The following is an 18,602-nucleotide window of genomic DNA, read 5'->3' on the forward strand; positions in this document are numbered from 1 at the left end:
GAGCTTGCCTCCTCCAGCCGATCCAGCGCCGGTAACAAACTCCTCCCGCCTCCTCGTGTCCATCAGAGGCGGTACTTTGACATCATGGAGGAGACTTGTTTAGCTCTTCCCTTACACCACTCTTTGGAAGAGCTTACCAGGGGAGTCCCTCTAGAGAGACTCTCCAACCGGCAAGTGTTGTTCTCGGCTACGGAGATCCTTAGCCAGGAGAAGGTGGCGAAGTGTGCCATGCAGGCAACTTCGTGGCTGGACATCTGGCTAGGGTCTGTGGGCATCCTGTTACGATCTGAGGACTTGTCCACAGAGAGTACCAGGAAGGCCATGGAGACCTTTTTACTCTCAGGCACTCATACCATCGAGTTTCTAGCCCACCAAGTCTCGAACTTGTGGGCTAATACCATCTTGAAACGTCGAGATGCGATGTCTGAGAGATTCCACCAAAAGGTCCCCAGTACCGAGATCAGCAGGCTCAGACATTCTTCCATCTTGGGGAAGAATTTGTTTGAGCCTAAGGACATGGAGCTGGCGGCTGAGAGGTGGAGGAAGTCCAACCAGGACTCTCCTACATAGAGCTTTAACATCAAAACCCTATAAACCTCCAGCAACCCAACAACCACGTCCTACCAAGACCACGAAACCGGCAGCTACAGAGAAGACAACGGTGTCTAAGCCCTTTCCTGTCAAGGACAAGAAAGGCAAAAAGTCCTCCATGGGAGGAAAGAATACTAGAGGGAGTGGCCAAGGCCACAAACGCTAGGATTGGCAGTCCCCCTGCATGTCCACCAGTGGGGGGATGCCTACAAAGTTGTGCAAACAGATGGCAGCAACTCGGGGCCGATTCCTGGATGATTTCCGTAATCAGTCAAGGATATCGCGTCCCGTCCCGTTCACAACATCTCTATCTCCCCTGACAGTGAATCCAGTGTTGTTGAGCTCCCTTGCCATGGGATCGGCAAGGGGGCAAGCCCTTCGGGCAGAAGTCGAGACTATGTTGAAGAAGGGCGCTCTCCAAGAGGTCGTCGACGGGTCCCCAGGCTTCTTCAGTCGACTCTTTCTTGTAAAGAAGGCGTCTGGAGGCTGGAGACCAGTCATCGACCTCTCAGCCCCCTTTTTCGCCCGATCGTGCTCCTAAACCGTCAGACCCTAGTCCCTGCAGGACACTCCCTCCTCTTAAAGTTTAAGTCTCCTAAGAAAGTAGTTCTAGATAAGTACTCTGTGTTGGAACAAATCACAAATTTTTAAGCAATTTGTATTTTTCCTAACATACTTACCTAGAACTACTTTCGGGTTATGGCCCGCCCATCCTTCCCCGAGGGTCCTGCAGGGTTGAGGAGAACCCTTTTTGGCTACGAAACTTACTGAGGAGCACGACCTAATCTAGCACGCTCTCTGACCCCGGGTCGCCTCAGGGCACGTATCACTCCGCCTGAGGTCACCCATAGAAAATGGGAATAGGGTAAACTACACAAAATTCTGGTCGGTTGGGAAAAGTTACCAGTAACTCCTAAGAAAGTAGTTCTAGGTAAGTATGTTAGGAAAAATACAAATTACTTAAAAATTTGTGATTTATGACCGTCATTATTACCATAGTTTTTTTTATTTATGACTTTCTTTTCAGATGTACTGGGATTCTGTTATAAGTGGGGCTGGAGTTAAAGTTATTGAGGATGAAGAAAATTTTGGAGATGTAATTGAAGGTAAGAACATCAGTGTCTTTTTTTTTAAATAATTTATTAGTAAAGAAACTAATACTCTCTTTGGAATTTCCTTTGTTTTATCTGTAATGTTTTTTTAATTTTGACATTTTACAAGAAAACCATTTTATTTATGAGATTTTGTACTGAAATCGGGTAACCCTAGCATTTGATTTTTGACTGTTTACTTGTGAGTATCTTGACATTTTATATACTTTCATGAAATGCTTTGCAGATCACATAGATTTTACATCTGAACCAGAAGGCATTGTTGAATTAGAGGTTTCAACAGCAGATGGTGAACATACTGTATCTAGTAACATGCAGATGGAGAATTGTCGTACTGCAGTTACAGTCATTACGAATACTTCTCCTGGTGTATCTCCAAGGAAAACTTTACAGTCACCAGTTAATGCAAAGGAAAATCCAGCTTCTGAATCACAATCATCTGTGGATTCTAGTAAGTTGAAATCATCGAAGACTTGAGTGTCCATAATTTAATAATCTAGTTTTTGGTTTAATGATTTAATATTTAATTTCACTTATTTTATAGTGTAATAGATCTTTTGATATATTTTTCAAGTTGTTACTATAACGCTTTCACTACATGGCAGCGGATCTGATTTTCAGTAGCTGTATACGAGATTTGTCATCATCGGATATACTGTATATGCACACTTACTCTTTGATAACCTACATTTGTTCCAACACGGAGTACTTACCTCGAACTACTTTCTTAGGAGTATCTGGGATCTCCTCCTAACCGACCAGAGTTTTGTGTAGTTTACCCTACTCACGTTTTCTGTGGGGTTTAACCTCAGGCGGAGTGATATGCGCCCTGAGGTTAACCCCGGGTCCGGGAGCATGCTTTCTTAGGTCTCGACCTCCAGTAAGTTCTCTGGTCGCGTCGCGATAACATCTCGACGCTCTCCTTAATCCCAGTGCGACTCTTTGTGTCCCCGACCCTTTGTGTCTCGCGTGGTCTCCACGTGGTATACTTGTATCCTTCCCTTGTGTCTCCGCGGTCCCACGTGGTACCTTTGTGCTTCCCTTGTTCCTTCCCTTTGCGTTCCTGTGTCTTACGGTGTGTTACTAGTACATAATGGAGCATCCCCGCCGTTGTCCTGGGCTTATGCCCGGAAAATCGTGTGGTGCTTTTCTTTCGAAACCGGAGGTGGACCCGCACTCCTGTGTTCGTCATGTAGGGGCAGAGTGTGTTCCCCTACGGACATGTGCCCGGAGTGCGAATCGTGGAACGAAGTTCAGTGGGTGCGCTTCGGCACGAAGAAGAAGAAGGCGCCCAAGAGGTCCCCTAAGAAGGCGAGCATCTCCTCTCCCCTTGCGTCTCTAGGAGCGTCGTCAGGGCGAGCCTCCATACCACCTTCCCCTACCCAGAGTAGGGGACCAGGTAAGTCCGTTGCGGGGAAGAAGCCGGAGGCCCTTCCCCAGGAGTCTGTATTGCAGGATAGTGGGGTAGTGGCATCATTCCAGGCAAGTGAGGGGCCTGAGGGAGGGACGGGTGTGTGTTCTGAAGACGGAGCCCTGGTGCCTGCGGGGCACGTCTCGTCAGATGACCCTATGTGGGGTAAGAATGTTACTGCCTCTTCTCCCGCCTCTTGGGCGTGCTTTTCAAGTACCTCTACAGCCGAGGGCGCCATCGGGAAAGACGACTCACCGCCATCAGACTCCCTCGGGTGGGTACCTCCGAGGACGCCCTACAGGTCCCTTTTGAGAATGGAGGAAGGCTTCGGAACCTGGTTCCCCATTGAAGATCGCCCACGCTCCCCTCCAGCGCCGATGACTACCTTAACAGACATCTTCCCACAGCCCCCGTCTTCCGCCGGTCGTCGGGTTAGTCCTCCTGCGGCTCTTCGCACGCCCGCCCCGCCGACGAGTTACGGCGCATCGTCAGACTCGTCAGCCGTAGCGAGTTCCTGTTCCTCGGAGGGCGAGGCCCGAAAGAAGTCCGGAAGACGTCGTGAGAGATCCCGGAGGAGACATTCTTGTTCCCGCTCACGCCCCAGGTCTCGCCAAGGGGGTAGACAATCCAGGTCCCCCAGAAGGAAGTTTAGGAGAAGTAGATCGCCTGGAGAAAAATGGGTGCTGATCCCGCGTAGCAAGCTCCCCGAGTTCTCAGCAGTTCCGAGTTCTTCAGGTTGGCGTCCTAGATCCAGAACTCTGGACAGATTCACTTCCAGCGGCAGATTCGACAGACGGAGAGATACGTCGTTTCCGGCCCCATCGGACAGGCGTAAGGCCGCGAAGGTTCCGGCTCAATCCGCCCAGCGGAGAGAGTCGCCCCTTCGGACTGGCAGCCTCGTCCCATCCTCCAAGGTGACTCTTCACCGTCAGGAGAAGGAGAGATGTCCATAGACCTCAAGGATGCATACTTCCAAATCCCAGTACACCCTTCCAGCAGGAAGTACCTAAGGGTAAGATGGGGACCCAGACATTGCAGTTCAAGACCCTCTGCTTCTGGCTGTCCACAGCTCCTCAAGTCTTCACGAGGATCTTCACAACAGTCTCAGTATGGGCACACGAACGGGGCATCTGCCTGATTCGGTACCTGGACGAATGGTTGTTACTTTCAGCCTCAGGGGAAGTACTGAGGGAGCAAGGCGCGAAGCTTCTGCAGTTCTGCAATGTCCTGGGCATCATCATCAACCTGGAGAAGTCTCAACTGATACCCTCCACCAGGATGACCTACCTCGGAATGGTCTTGGACTCCCGGTTGGCGAGAGCTTTCCCTTCCGCGGAGAGACTAGACAACTTGGACCAGATCCTCCGTCCCTTCCTGTCGGACCAGCCCGGGAGAGCGAAGGACTGGCAAAGATTGATAGGCCATCTCTTATCGTTGGAAAAACTGGTCCCCCAGGGGAGGCTCAAGCTCAGGGGGGTCCAGTGGAATCTGAAGGAGCTCTGGAACCAGAGGGACTCCCCCTACAAAGTGATTCCTGTTCTCCCGGAAACAAAGGAAGTCCTGGTGTGGTGGCGCAGCAGATCGAACACACTCAAGGGAATGCCCTTCGCAGCCGACCCTCCCGAGATGCTCCTATTCACGGACGCATCCAAGGGGGGTTGGGGTGCCCACCTCCTCGGAAGGTCAGCAAGAGGAAAATGGACAGACGAGGAGAAGGCTCAACACATAAACGTCCTAGAAATGAGGGCAGTTCGAAGGGCGTGCCTAGAGTTCGTGAATCTACTCCGGGGAAACACCGTGGCACTGATGTGCAACAACACCACGGTGGTGGCCTACATAAAGAAGCAGGGAGGACTAAAATCGAAGGAGTTGTGCTACCTCACGTTGGAACTAATGGAATAGGCCGAGGTGGAGCAGATCAAGATCTCAGCAAGGTTCATTTCGGGAAAAAGGAACGTCCTGGCCGACGGCCTCAGCAGGATGGGACAAGCAGTAGGAGCCGAGTGGTCCCTACACCCAGTAGTGGCCAAAGTCATCATCCAAAAATGGGGGTCGCCAGTGATGGACCTCTTTGCGACAAGACTGAATGCACAGCTCCCCGTGTTTTGTTCTCCTGTGCCAGACCTAAGAGCGGCGTTAGATGACGCCTTCCAGCACCCTTGGGACAATCTCGACGATGCTCAGGCAGGTGCTCAACAGAGTAAGGAGGGCCCACAACCTGAAGATATCTTTGGTAGCTCCCTGGTGGCTGGAGAGAGAATGGTTCATGGATCTAAAGGAACTAGCGTGTCTTCCACCTTGGCCCCTCCCAGACAGGCCAGACCTTCTCCGGCAGCCCCACTTTCAAAGGTTCCACGAGAACCCTCGGTCCCTCTGCCTTCACGCGTGGAGGTTATTGAGCGTCTCCTGAGGAAGGAAGGCTATTCGTCGAAGACAGCAGCATGGATGTCAGGGTATCTGAGACGTTCATCAGCAGCGGTCTACCAAGCAAAGTGGGCCACTTTCACTAAGTGGTGCTCCTCCAGGAGCATCAAGCCACTGAAGGCCTCCATCCCGGAGGTTGCGGACCTTTTGGTCTATCTCAGGGACGTGGTCAACATGTCTATTCCGGCCATCAAGGGAGTCCGTGTAGCGTTAGGCCAAGTTTTCCTCCTGAAGGGCATCGACCTGGGAGCCTCTAGACATATCTCGATGCTCATCAAGGGCTTCGAGCAGGCATGCCCCCCTCAAGCCGTTAGGGTGCCACAGCGGGATGTGGCCAGGGTCCTGAAGATGTTATCAGAACCCCCGTTCGAGCCCCCAAAAGACATCGTGGACAAAGATCTCACCCTCAAGACTGTTTTCCTGCTGGCTTTGGCCTCAGCAAAAAGGGTAGGGGAGATTCATGGACTGTCTTACGAGGTCTCGCACTCGAAGGGTTGGCGAGAGGCTTCCTTCAAGTTTATACCATCCTTTGTAGCTAAGACCCAGAATCCAGCCGTGTGGGATCCCAGGTTTGAGGGTTTCTCAATACCAGCAATTCCCCGTTCGGACAGCCCGAAGGACTTAAGGCTGTGCCCTGTCAGGGCAATAAGGAAATACCTAGAGAGGACGGCTAAACTTCGGCCTAATATCAAAAGTCTGTTTGTCTCCACAGGCTCAGTGAAGAAGCCAATCTCAAAGAATACCATCTCCTTCTGGCTGCAGCAGGTGATTATCAGAGCTTACAGTAGTGCGGGAATTCCCCTGCCGGGCAAGCCCAGGCCCCACGACATTAGGGGTCTAAGTACCTCGTTAGCATTCGAGAAGAATATGGCAGTGGGCCAAATCCTGAGACCTGGCACCTGGTCTAACCAGTCGACCTTCACGGCTCACTACCTAAAGGACTATTCGAGGAAGTCCCTGGATGGATTCTCAATAGGAACCGTCATCTCCGCGCTCCAAACGGTTTGACGACAGCCCCAGAAACAACCGCCGATGGTAAGACCAAGAGACACAGGTTCGTTCCTTAACCCCCTTGTTCTTCCTTCCCCTATTTCTGCTCGAAGATGTGCTCGGGTAGTCCCCCTGAGCCTGTTTCAAGACACACGATCATTGGAAGGACATGTCTCCTAGGAATTCTTGGCAGAGGTGAGTTACTTAGACACTAAGATAGAGCTTTTTGTGTAGTTTTTCCCTATTTTCCGTGTTTCATGAATGGCAACAGAACCTAGCCTCCTATCTAGGTTCCCCTGATCATGCTTAGCTTGGTCTCTAGGTCTAGAAGGCCACTCCCACCTGCTAAAGTGTAAGTCTCCTAAGAAAGTAGTTCGAGGTAAGTACTCCGTGTTGGAACAAATCACAAATTTTAAGTAATTTGTATTTTTCCTAATACAGTGATACCTCGGTAGTCGAACGACTCTATACTCGAACAATTCGGAGTTCGACCAAAATTTTCGAGAAATTTTTGCTGCGGTGCTCGACCAAAAATTCGGTACTCGACCAGCCGAACACGTGACGACCGCATGGGCTTTGTGATGATCGCGCCATCTCGGCCACTCTCGCTTGTTCGGGAAGCATCAGTTCTCTCGAGAGCGTCACTCAGACAACGCGCGATCAGCATTCGTTGTGATTTAGTGATTTTCAGTGCTTTTAATTGCTTTTTTAGCTTTCATAATGAGTCCCAAGAAAGTAATGAGTGTTAAGGGGAAGGAGAAGAGGAAAACAGTGCGAACAACGATCGAGTTGAAGAAGGAAATTATAGCGAAATATGAGAATGGTGTACGAGTGTCCGATTTAGCGGTAGAATACGGAATGGCGAAGTCGACCATTTCTACGTTTTTAAAGCATAAAGAAATGATTAAGAAGGCGAATGTTGCAACGGGAGTTACGGCGGTAACTAAGCAAAGGCCACAAGTGATTGAGGAGATGGAAAAGTTGCTTTTAATATTTATTAAAGAAAAACAGTTGGCCGGGGAAAGTGTTAGTGAAGCGTTCATTTGTGAAAAAGCGTTGCATATCTATGAAGAATTAGTGAAGAAAAGTCCGAGTACCAGTGAAAGTGATTCATTTACATTTAAAGCGAGCAGGGGTTGGTTTGAAAAGTTTCGTAATAGAACAGGTATTCATCGTGTTACTAGGCATGGGGAGGCAGCTAGTTCGGATCAAATTGCAGCCGATAAATACGTGGGGGAATTCGATCGGTACATAAATGAACAAAATTTGATCGCACAACAAGTCTTTAATTGTGATGAGACTGGGTTATTTTGGAAGAAAATGCCAGCCAATACGTACATTACCAAGGACGAGACGAAGATGCCAGGTCACAAGCCAATGAAAGATAGGCTAACATTGTTGCTGTGTGCAAATGCAAGTGGCGATTGCAAGATCAAACCCTTGTTAGTGTACCACTCGGACAACCCCCGGGTGTTCAAACGAAATAATATTTGTAAAAGTGCACTACCAGTTATGTGGCGCTCGAACACTAAATCTTGGGTCACAAGACAATTCTTTACTGAGTGGATAAACGAAGTGTTTGCCCCCCAGGTTAAGGCTTACCTCATTGAAAAGAGCTTGCCAATGAAATGTCTTCTGGTTATGGACAATGCTCCTGCACATCCTCCAGGTCTCGAGGATGACTTGAAAGAAGAATACAGCTTTATCAAAATCAAATTCTTGCCCCCCAATACTACTCCCATACTCCAGCCCATGGACCAACAGGTCATTTCAAACTTCAAAAAACTCTATACCAAGGCCCTTTTCAGAAAGTGTTTTGAAGTGACCAGTGACACGAAGTTGACCCTAAAGGAATTCTGGAAGGAACACTTCAGCATCCTCAACTCTGTTAACATGATTGACCAAGCTTGGCGAGGTGTGACCTATAGGACATTGAACTCTGCCTGGCGTAAGCTGTGGCCATCATGTGTCACAGAGAGGGAGTTTGAAGGTTTCCAACCAGAGGCGGGTCCAAGCACTGCTACCCCTGTAATTTCTGATGACACTGATGTCGTTGAGGAAATTGTTGTCATGGGCAGGAGTTTGGGGCTTGAGGTCGACAAGGATGATATTGATGAGCTTGTAGAAAGCCATTCTACCGAGTTGACTGTGGAGGAATTGTTGCACCTGCAACAACAACAGCAGCAGGATCTGATTGTGGAGCAGGAATCTTCAGAAGAGGATGAGGTAAGGGAGGATGTTCCAAGTTCTCTCATCAATGAAATTTGTTCCAAGTGGGCAGATGTGCAGGCTTTTGCTGAAAAATACCACCCAGAAATTGCAGTAGCAAACCGGGCAGTGCATATGTTTAATGATAGTGTCATGTATCATTTTCGAAGAATACTGCAGAGGAGGAAGAAACAATTAACAATAGACCAGTTTTTCACAAAAGAAAAGAAAGCTGCTACATCAAAGCCTGTTTCTCCTCCAAAGAAGAGACAAAGAAGAGAAGAAACCCCTGAAATAGATCTGCCCACCCTTTCATTGGAGAGAGAAACAACTCCTGAAGGAGAACTACCCCGCCACATCATGGAAGGGGACTCTCCTTCCAAGCAGTAACCTCCCCCTTCCATCCTCTCCACATCCATCCCTGTATGCCATCGAACCGCTGCTCAAAGGTATGTTCACTACAGTACAGAAAATGGTTTAAAATTGTTTTATTTTAGTACAGTAAATGGTTTAAAATTGTTTTATAGGATTTTCTGACCAATTTCATACACATTTAGATAATTATTGTTGTTTAGGTACACGTTTTATTAATATTTTGGGCCTGTTCGAGTGCTTGGGAACGGAATAGAATATATACCATTATTTCTTATGGGGAAAAAAAATTCGGTACTCGAACAAATCGGAGGTCGAACACGGATCTCGAACGGATTATGGTCGAGTACCGAGGTATCACTGTAGTACTTACCTCGAACTACTTTCGGGTAATGGCCCACCCTTCCTTTTCCGAGTGCCTACCAAGAACTTACTGGAGGTCGAGACCTGAGAAAGCATGCTCCCGGACCCGGGGTTAGCCTCAGGGTGCGTAGCACTCCGCCTGAGGTTAACCCCCACAGAAAACGGGAGTAGGGTAAACTACACAAAACTCTGGTCGGTTGGGAGGAGATCCCAGATACTCCTAAGAAAGTAGTTCGAGGTAAGTACTGTTAGGAAAAATACAAATTACTTAAAATTTGTGATTTTCGCTTGTTCCGTAACTAAAATACAAACCTATGCTATTTATATGGGTATTACTTTCGAGGAAGCTGAAAGACGAGCCATTAGAATTTTAGCAAGGGTTAACCAACCACCTGCTAGTTAGTGGGCGGGGGGAATGGAGGGTAGTAGCTACCCCTCTCACTCACACACCTGTGTCTGTTACTCACTTTGCTTTTGGCTTGGTTGAAGAATGGTTGTCACCTCTCTTCCCCTCACCATTATTACTAATCTTTATTTTTCTTTTTTTTTATAGTTTGTGTGTGTACCTTTTTGCCAGCGATGTAAACCTGCCCTGGACCTGAGGGCCGCTCTTTCATGACATTTATATCTTCCATCGACATCGATCCTCACCGTTTGTATCCCTTCCTGCAAAGGTGAATGGTGTGATACCAACAATACTTATGATGAATGGTGGGAGTGGTTTGCCTACCAGTTAGAAAGGTATGGGCTCTGGTGGAAGAAGAAGGCTAAAAGGGTTTCTTCTTCTTCGCGGTTTTCTTCAAAGCAGAAGAAACCCAAAGCTTCTTCTTCCATCCCTTGACCTTCCTCCGAAGCTCCTGCTCCGGGGAACTGTCGAACAGCAGTAGCGCAGGGCAATTAGCTCCAGGACAACCTCAGTACTCGAGAGACGTGTTGATTCCTCTACCGAAGCAGCCCCACCACTCCCCTGGCGGCCTGCCTTTGAAGAAGGGTTTGTTGCAGATCCTTTGGCGGAGTGCAGAATGGCAACGTTCTTCCGTCTCGGAGGTTGACCCGATGGTTCTAGTCAGTGTGGATCTTCTTGACCCTGAGGAGTTTTCTGTCCCCCCGCCTCTGATTTCTGCCCTGCCTCATCCTCCACTGCTACCGCCACTGCCGAGGACTTCGCTTCCCCCCCTTGCTGATCATCCTTTTGGGGCAGAGCAAAGTCCGAGGCAAGTTTTCTTAAGGGTGATCACCTCTCTCGTTTGCGACAGAGACCACCCATAGAGACTCCTTTTCGGAGGCCTGCCAGAGATCAGCCTGCTGGTTACCCCGCTCCTGTGGAGGATCTTCCTTGCCGGCAACAAACTCGCAAGCAAAGAGACGGCTGTTTGGCTCTCCTTCTTCCGCTGCCAAACAATCCCATTCAGAGGATCAGCTGTCATCTAGAGACCGTCAGTCTGACGACTCCCGCCTGTCTCGCCGCTCGCCAGCTGGTTCCCGACCTTCGCCTGTTTCCACAGACTTGTCTAGGACTCGTCATTTGCCAGTCTTGCGGCGTTCGTCAGTCCCTCTCTACTCATCGACTGCTCACCAACAAAGTGCTGTTCGTGGTTCACCAACTGCTTCTAGCCACCTGGCTCCTTGTCACTCGTCAACGAGCAGCTGATCACTGTTTGCCAATAGTCCGCTGTTCACGGACAACACACCACTCCCCACCGATTCCCCATTCACCTACAGTTTGCTATTCTCCTATGGTTTGCCGCTTGCCGACGATTCGACATTCTCCAACATCACACTGTTCGCCCGCTCACCATCGGCCTTTGACTGCTCGCCCGTCGCCATCGGCTCGCCGATCTCCCAACGGCTCACCATTCACCAACGATTTGCTGTTTGCCTATGGTTCGCTGTTCTCCTACGGTTTGCTGCTTGGCAATGATTCGGCATTCTCCAACATTTCGCCGTTCGCCCGCTCACCCTCGGCCTTCGACTGCTTGTCAGTCACTGTCAGCTCACCAATCACCTCGTTTGCCTATGGTTTGCCATTTTCTTATAGTGCGCCGCTTGCCGACGTCTTGCAGTTTGCCCGCTCACTATCGGCTGTTCTCTACCAACTCACTGATCTCCCCAATGGGTCACCATTCACTTACGGTTTGCCTTTCGCCTACGGTTCGTCACTCACCAACGATTAGGCATACTTCAACGTCTTGCTGTTCGCCTGCTCCCCTTCGGCCTTTGACTGCTCGCCAGTGACCGTCGGCTCGCCGTTCTACAGCGACTCGCAGATTTCCTAGGATATCGGAAGTCAAACGGCATTAGTCCCTCGCTGCTCGCCAATTGCCAACACACCAATCCCCTAACCGATCGGCAGGCAACTGGCATTGGACACCTGCTCTTCAATTGCCGATCCCATTAGCAGCTCGTCGACAGTTGACGGCTTGTCACCCTCCAGTGGCTCATGATCACTCGCCTGCCAGGCAGCTATTGCCAAAACCAGAACAATCTCTTGACCATCATCAGCGTTCTCCAGAACGGCACCGTTCGAAGGAATGTTTTTGTTGTCGTGAAAGGAGAACTCTCAAGCCTTCTCTTTCACGAGCCTCCAGGCCCTAACCGGAGCGCAGACGTTCTTGCCGTTCTCCCTCTCTTTGTTCTTCTCCTCACAAACGCAGGACATTGCGTATGCCTGAGAGAGCAGGAAGAGATGGGAACGTTCCCCAACGATCTTCCCCTGCTGTTCCTCAGGGTAGTGTTCTTGGCCCATTACTTTTCATACTGTATACACATGACGTGGTTTGGCCTAGAAAACAAGCTTGTTGTATATGCAGATGATGCTACACTTTTTGCATCAATTCCATCTCCTGATTGTAGTTCTGGGATTGCTGAATCTCTTAATAGAGACCAAGCTAAACTTAGTGCTTGGTGCAAGTTATGGGGCATGAAGTTGAATCCTAACAAAACTCAAAGTATGATTGTAAGTACAGTAGGTCAAGGACAGTGGCTCTTCAACATCTGGAACTCAGCATTGAAAATGTTTCTTTAACTCTGTATGACTTAGAATTTTAGTGTTATTCTCTACAGCAAATTTTATTTTGAGAAACACATTAGGTCTGTCTTCTTCAACGGCACAAAAAATTGTCTTATTGAGAAAGTCTTTTAAGATTTTTGGTGATCAATCGATTCTGGAGAAGTTTTTTAATTCTTTCATTCTTCCTTGTTTTGAGTATTGCTCTCTTGTCTGGTCTTCAGCTTCTGATTCTCATCCTAATTTTCTGAACAAGAACTTATAGACTATTAAATTTCTTATTCCTGATCTAGCTATTAATATCTGGACTGTCGTTATATTACAATAATGCCTCACATCACAAAATTAATTGGTTCCATAGTGGCCTTTGTACCATGATTTTTTCTTGTTGTGAGTCGCATTTTACATGTAAATAGCCTTATTCGTTCCAGGCCCTACATTAAATGTTATTCGAAGGCTAAATTCCACGCTAAACTCAATGAAATACAGTACTGTACAAACATTTGGATCATTTAATAATAACCTAATCATTAGTCATACATACATACATATACCAAAGGCACTTCCCCCAATTTTGGGGGGTAGCCGACATTAACAAGAAACAAAACAAAAAAGGGGACCTCTACTCTCTACGTTCCTCCAGCCTAACCAGGGACTCAGCCGAGTTCAGCTGGTACTGCTAGGGTGCCACAGCCCAACCTCCCACATTTCCACCACAGATGAAGCTTCATACTGCTGAGTCCCCTACTGCTGCTACCTCTGCGGTCATCTAAGGCACCGGAGGAAGCAGCAGGGCCTACCGGAACTGCGTCACAATCGCTCGCCATTCATTCCTATTTCTAGCATGCTCTCTTGCCTCTCTCACATCTATCCTCCTATCACCCAGAGCTTTCTTCACACCATCCATCCACCCAAACCTTGGCCTTCCTCTTGTATTTCTCCCATCAACTCTTGCATTCATCACCTTCTTTAGCAGACAGCCATTTTCCATTCTCTCAACATGGCCAAACCACCTCAACACATTCATATCCACTCTAGCCGCTAACTCATTTCTTACACCCGTTCTCACCCTCACCACTTCGTTCCTAACCCTATCTACTCGAGATACACCAGCCATACTCCTCAGACACTTCATCTCAAACACATTCAATTTCTGTCTCTCCATCACTTTCATTCCCCACAACTCCGATCCATACATCACAGTTGGTACAATCACTTTCTCATATAGAACTCTCTTTACATTCATGCCCAACCCTCTTTTTTTTACTACTCCCTTAACTGCCCCCAACACTTTGCAACCTTCATTGACTCTCTGACGTACATCTGCTTCCACTCCACCATTTGCTGCAACAACAGACCCCAAGTACTTAAACTGATCCACCTCCTCAAGTAACTCTCCATTCAACATGACATTCAACCTTGCACCACCTTCCCTTCTCGTACATCTCATAACCTTACTCTTACCCACATTAACTCTCAACTTCCTTCTCTCACACACCCTTCCAAATTCTGTCACTAGTCAGTCAAGCTTCTCTTCTGTGTGTGCTACCAGTACAGTATCATCCGCAAACAACAACTGATTTACCTCCCATTCATGATCATTCTCGCCTACCAGTTTTAATCCTCGTCCAAGCACTCGAGCATTCACCTCTCTCACCACTCTATCAACATACAAGTTAAACAACCACGGCGACATCACACATCCCTGTCTCAGCCCCACTCTTACCGGAAACCAATCGCTCACTTCATTTCCTATTCTAACACATGCTTTACTACCTTTGTAGAAACTTTTCACTGCTTGCAACAACCTTCCACCAACTCCATATAACCTCATCACATTCCACATTGCTTCCCTATCAACTCTATCATATGCTTTCTCCAGATTCATAAACGCAACATACACCTCCTTACCTTTTGCTAAATATTTCTCGCATATCTGCCTAACTGTAAAAATCTGATTCATACAACCCCTACCTCTTCTAAAACCACCCTGTACTTCCAAGATTGCATTCTCTGTTTTATCCTTAATCCTATTAATCAGTACTCTACCATACACTTTTCCAACTACACTCAACAAACTAATACCTCTTGAATTACAACACTCATGCACATCTCCCTTACCCTTATATAGTGGTACAATACATGCACAGACCCAATCTACTGGTACCATTGACCTAATCATTAGTAACCAGTAAAAAAATGTATAATTAGAGCAAACAGCAAAATTATAATAAAAGTGTGGAACCATACCTTTGGAGTGAGGCGATGTCCGAGAGCGAAGTGGCGGCTCGGTAGAGGAGGAGACAGAAAACATAAGAACTTAACTTTAAAAAACATTAATAAATGGCAGAAAACATTAACACTGGGTTATAGGAAACATATTTACAAGTGGCAGGAAATAGGAACACAACTTTACAATATTCTTCAAATAAAATTTTTTTTTCCTTTTTTCTAATTTTGTATTTTTTTACTTTACGTTTTATATTTTCTAAATTTGATTACGTATTTTTCAATATTTAACTTAGCCGGTGATTATAATAGCTGCAACTCTGTTGCTCGACAGAAAACTCTAAGGTAAAATTCGCCAGCGATCGCTACACAGGTTGCGGGTGTGCCCAACAGCGCCATCTGTCGTCCAAGTACCCAGTACTCAATGTAAACAAAGAACTCAATTTTCTCTCTGTCGTGCTCCCGACAAGACGTGCTTATTCGCTGTTGCTAACTGGATTTGTTTTCACAACTAATTGGTGAAGTACACTATTCTAGTTTTGAGCTTTCGCTGTGCAGGCTTTTTCTTCACAATTCCTTGAACTCTTTTTGATTACGGATTCTTTGTTGATGACTTTTTGATAGTTTTTGAATTCCCCTTTGACCAATTCAAAATGGCTGACCCTTCACAAGTCCCAAAATTTAGGAAGTGCAATGCTAGGGACTGTTCAAGGCGTCTTCCGAAGGCCTCTATCGACCCTCACACTGTTTGTTCCAATTGTCGGGATAAAACCTGTCAATTGGAAGATCGATGTGAGGAGTGCGTTGGGCTTTCGGAATTCGATTTTATCGAATTCCAAAAATATACACGTAGGCTAGAGAGAGATAGAGTTAGGAGAAGTTCCTCTCGTTCTATTGACATTTCCTCTCCTCATGCCCCACAACCTATTCCTTCCCCTGTAGTGGTTGCTCCTAATCCCCCTTCTGGCACTCAGGAACCTTCGATGGTTGATATGATGCGTGCCATCCAAGCTCTGGGTGAGAGAGTTGAGTCACTGGCTTGTGACCGTAATCAGCTCATGGCGGATGTCAAGGAGCTGAAGTGTAAAAGTGCAGTGGGAAGTGATAAAGTGAGTGATAGTGTTGTGGATAGTGTTGCGCTTGAGGGTTCGTCTGTTCGTGCCTGTCGTCCTCCTAGTCCGGGACCTCTTGCAAGCTCCCAAGTCCAGGGGAGAAGCAATGTCGTACGACAAATGGGTTCGAGAGGCTTTAATCAGCGAACAGACGTTCCCTCCGTGGTATCGGGCGTATCTACCCAAGATCGCCCCTGCCTAACAAAGACGAGAGAGCCCATTTATACCTCGTCTGCGGAAGAGGTTTCTCGCAAGAAACCATGGACCAAGGTCTCATGACCGTTAAAGCGCAAGTCGGTCCCTTCCGCGCAAGTCCAACGGCCCAGCTGTAGCCACTGGGTCAGTTCGGACTCGCTGCAGTCATCCGATGACTGCTCACCTCCTAAGAGAGGCAAAGCGGTACCGCTTCAGACAGTTACACCGTCTGTCGCCGCACCTGCTCCTGTAGACCCTAAGTGGTCTTTACTGCAAGACATGCAGTCGCAACTCACGTCGCTTATGCAGGACTTTCGTGCGGAGAAGGTTGCTGCCGCACCAGTAGCTAGTGCAGCTCCTTGCCTACAACCACCCACACGATCGGTTGTGCGTCCTGGGGACGCTGAGGTAACCTTCTCACGCACTCCAGTTGAGAGAGTTCCGCCACCCATGCGTTCCAGTGTGATCTGCCAGCCGCATGTTGACGTTCAGCGACGCACGGAGGTATCCGTTGACGTCCGTGAGGTACAACAACCGTCAGAGTTGTTTTGTTTTGACGCGGTGCGTCAACCTCCGCAACCCAGTGTGGTTGCCACTGCGCACCCACATCAGTCTAGACAGTCTGGAGTAGACGCTGTGCGTCCCCGCGCTGCTATGGTTGTTGCCAGCTCACAGACTGGGCAACAGTTCCATGACGTTGCGTCCGGCTCAGTCACGCATGCACCCGTGCGGCCGGACTCAGCCAACCAGCCGTTACCCACTCCGTTGCCGTTCCCTCATCAGTTATCGGATGAGGGACTTTCTGATGATGATGGTGCTGCACATGAAGATGAACCACACTCAGAAATGGACGAGCCCAAGTCTGCGCAACCCTCTTTGGACTTTAGGAAAGTTTTGGCCCTGTTCAAAGAGATGTTTCCGGACCAGTTTGTGTCTGTAGCTCCGCGTTCGCCTCCGTCAGAGTTTGTGTTAGGCATGCCGTCAACTGCTCCTGCCTTTACTAGACTCGTCCTCGCACGCTCGTCCAAGAGAGCTTTGCGAGTGATTGGAGAATGGCTGCAGCCCAAAAAGAGTTTAGGGAAGACAGCTTTTACGTTTCCCCCGGCTAGACTCTCTTCTAGATCGAGCGTCTGGTATGCCACGGGAGAAGTTCTCGGCTTGGGAGTTCCTGCCTCTGTCCAGGGCGACTTCTCAAGTCTTGTAGACTCTCCCCGCCGCCTAGCCATGAGACGCTCGAAGATATGTTGGTCATCTTCGGACCTGGACCACCTTTTGAAAGGGATTTTTAGAGCCTTCGAGGTATTCAACTTCTTAGACTGGTGTCTAGGAGCTCTAAGCAGAAAGATCTCTCCGACGGAGAAGGAGACTTCCTTGCTCATTATGTCCTGCATGGACAAGGCCATACGTGATGGGTCTAATGAGCTTGCTGCATCCTTTGTGTCCGGAGTCCTTAAGAAGCGTGAAAACCTGTGTTCATTCCTTTCAGCTGGAGTTACACCATGCCAGAGATCCGAACTTCTGTTTGCTCCTCTTTCTAAGTGCCTTTTTCCAGAGGACCTGATTAAGGAGATTGCTGCTTCTTTGATACAGAAGGATACTCATGATCTTGTTGCGTCCTCTGCTCGCAAAGCTACCCCCTTTGCCTACCTTGTCAGCTAGACCAAGGATGGACACTCCAGCGTCCCGTTTTATTCCGCCCTTTCGTGGCAGAGCCTCCAGCAGAGGAGGGGCTCGTGCCGAAGGGAGACGTGGAAAGAAGAAAGGAACCAAGTCCTTTAAGGGCAGAGTCTGACTGCCAACTTCTTCAGACAGCAGTGGGAGCCAGACTCAAGAACTTCTGGCAGACCTGGGAAAAGAGAGGCGCAGATGCACAATCTGTGAAGTTGCTCAGAGAGGGGTACAAGATCCCGTTTGTACGAAAACCCCCTCTAGCAACGTCCCCCATCGATCTCTCTCCCAGGTACAGAGAGGAAGACAAGAGACGGGCATTGAAACAGGAAGTGTCTCTCTTACTAGAGAAGGGAGCGGTAGTCAAAGTCCTGGACCATCAAACCCCAGGATTCTACAACCGTCTCTTCTTGGTGTCCAAGAAGACAGGAGGGTGGAGGCCGGTGCTAGACGTCAGTGCGCTGAACGTCTTTGTCACAGAGCAGACGTTCTCCATGGAGACCACAAAGTCGGTTCTAGCAGCGGTCAGAAGGGAAGACTGGATGGTCTCGTTAGACCTAAGGGACGCCTACTTCCACGTCCCCATCCACCCGGACTCCCAACCTTTTCTGAGATTCGTTTTCGAAAAGGTTGTCTACCAGTTTCAAGCCCTGTGCTTTGGCCTAAGCACAGCTCCTCTTGTGTTTACGAGGCTGATGAGGAATGTAGCCAAATTCCTTCATTTAGCGGACATCCGAGCCTCCCTCTATTTGGACGACTGGCTTCTCAGAGCTTCTTCCAGTCGTCGCTGTCTGAAGGATCTAAAGTGGACTCTAGATCTGACCAAGGAATTGGGTCTCCTTGTCAATATGGAAAAGTCACAAGTGGTCCCATCCCAAACTATTGTGTATTTAGGGATGGAGATTCACAGTCTAGCTTTT

At 48.4% G+C, this 18,602-nt stretch overlaps 2 protein-coding genes across 3 annotated transcripts in view; one reads left to right on the forward strand and one right to left on the reverse strand.

Annotated features, from left to right (window-relative positions):
- The window catches only part of LOC137656083 (uncharacterized), a 534,405-nt gene that overhangs the window by 355,846 nt on the left and 159,957 nt on the right, over positions 1 to 18,602 (reverse strand). The gene's annotated exons all lie outside the window — the stretch shown is intronic.
- The window catches only part of LOC137645962 (uncharacterized), a 119,240-nt gene that overhangs the window by 95,871 nt on the left and 4,767 nt on the right, over positions 1 to 18,602 (forward strand). Inside the window, exons 5-6 of the mRNA XM_068379043.1 lie at positions 1,619 to 1,697; positions 1,930 to 2,154. Coding sequence (XP_068235144.1) covers positions 1,619 to 1,697; positions 1,930 to 2,154 — 304 coding nt within the window. The remainder of the gene's footprint in view (positions 1 to 1,618; positions 1,698 to 1,929; positions 2,155 to 18,602) is intronic.

The sequence above is a fragment of the Palaemon carinicauda genome, chromosome 1, assembly GCF_036898095.1.
Source record: "Palaemon carinicauda isolate YSFRI2023 chromosome 1, ASM3689809v2, whole genome shotgun sequence".
NCBI classification, from domain to species: domain Eukaryota; kingdom Metazoa; phylum Arthropoda; class Malacostraca; order Decapoda; family Palaemonidae; genus Palaemon; species Palaemon carinicauda.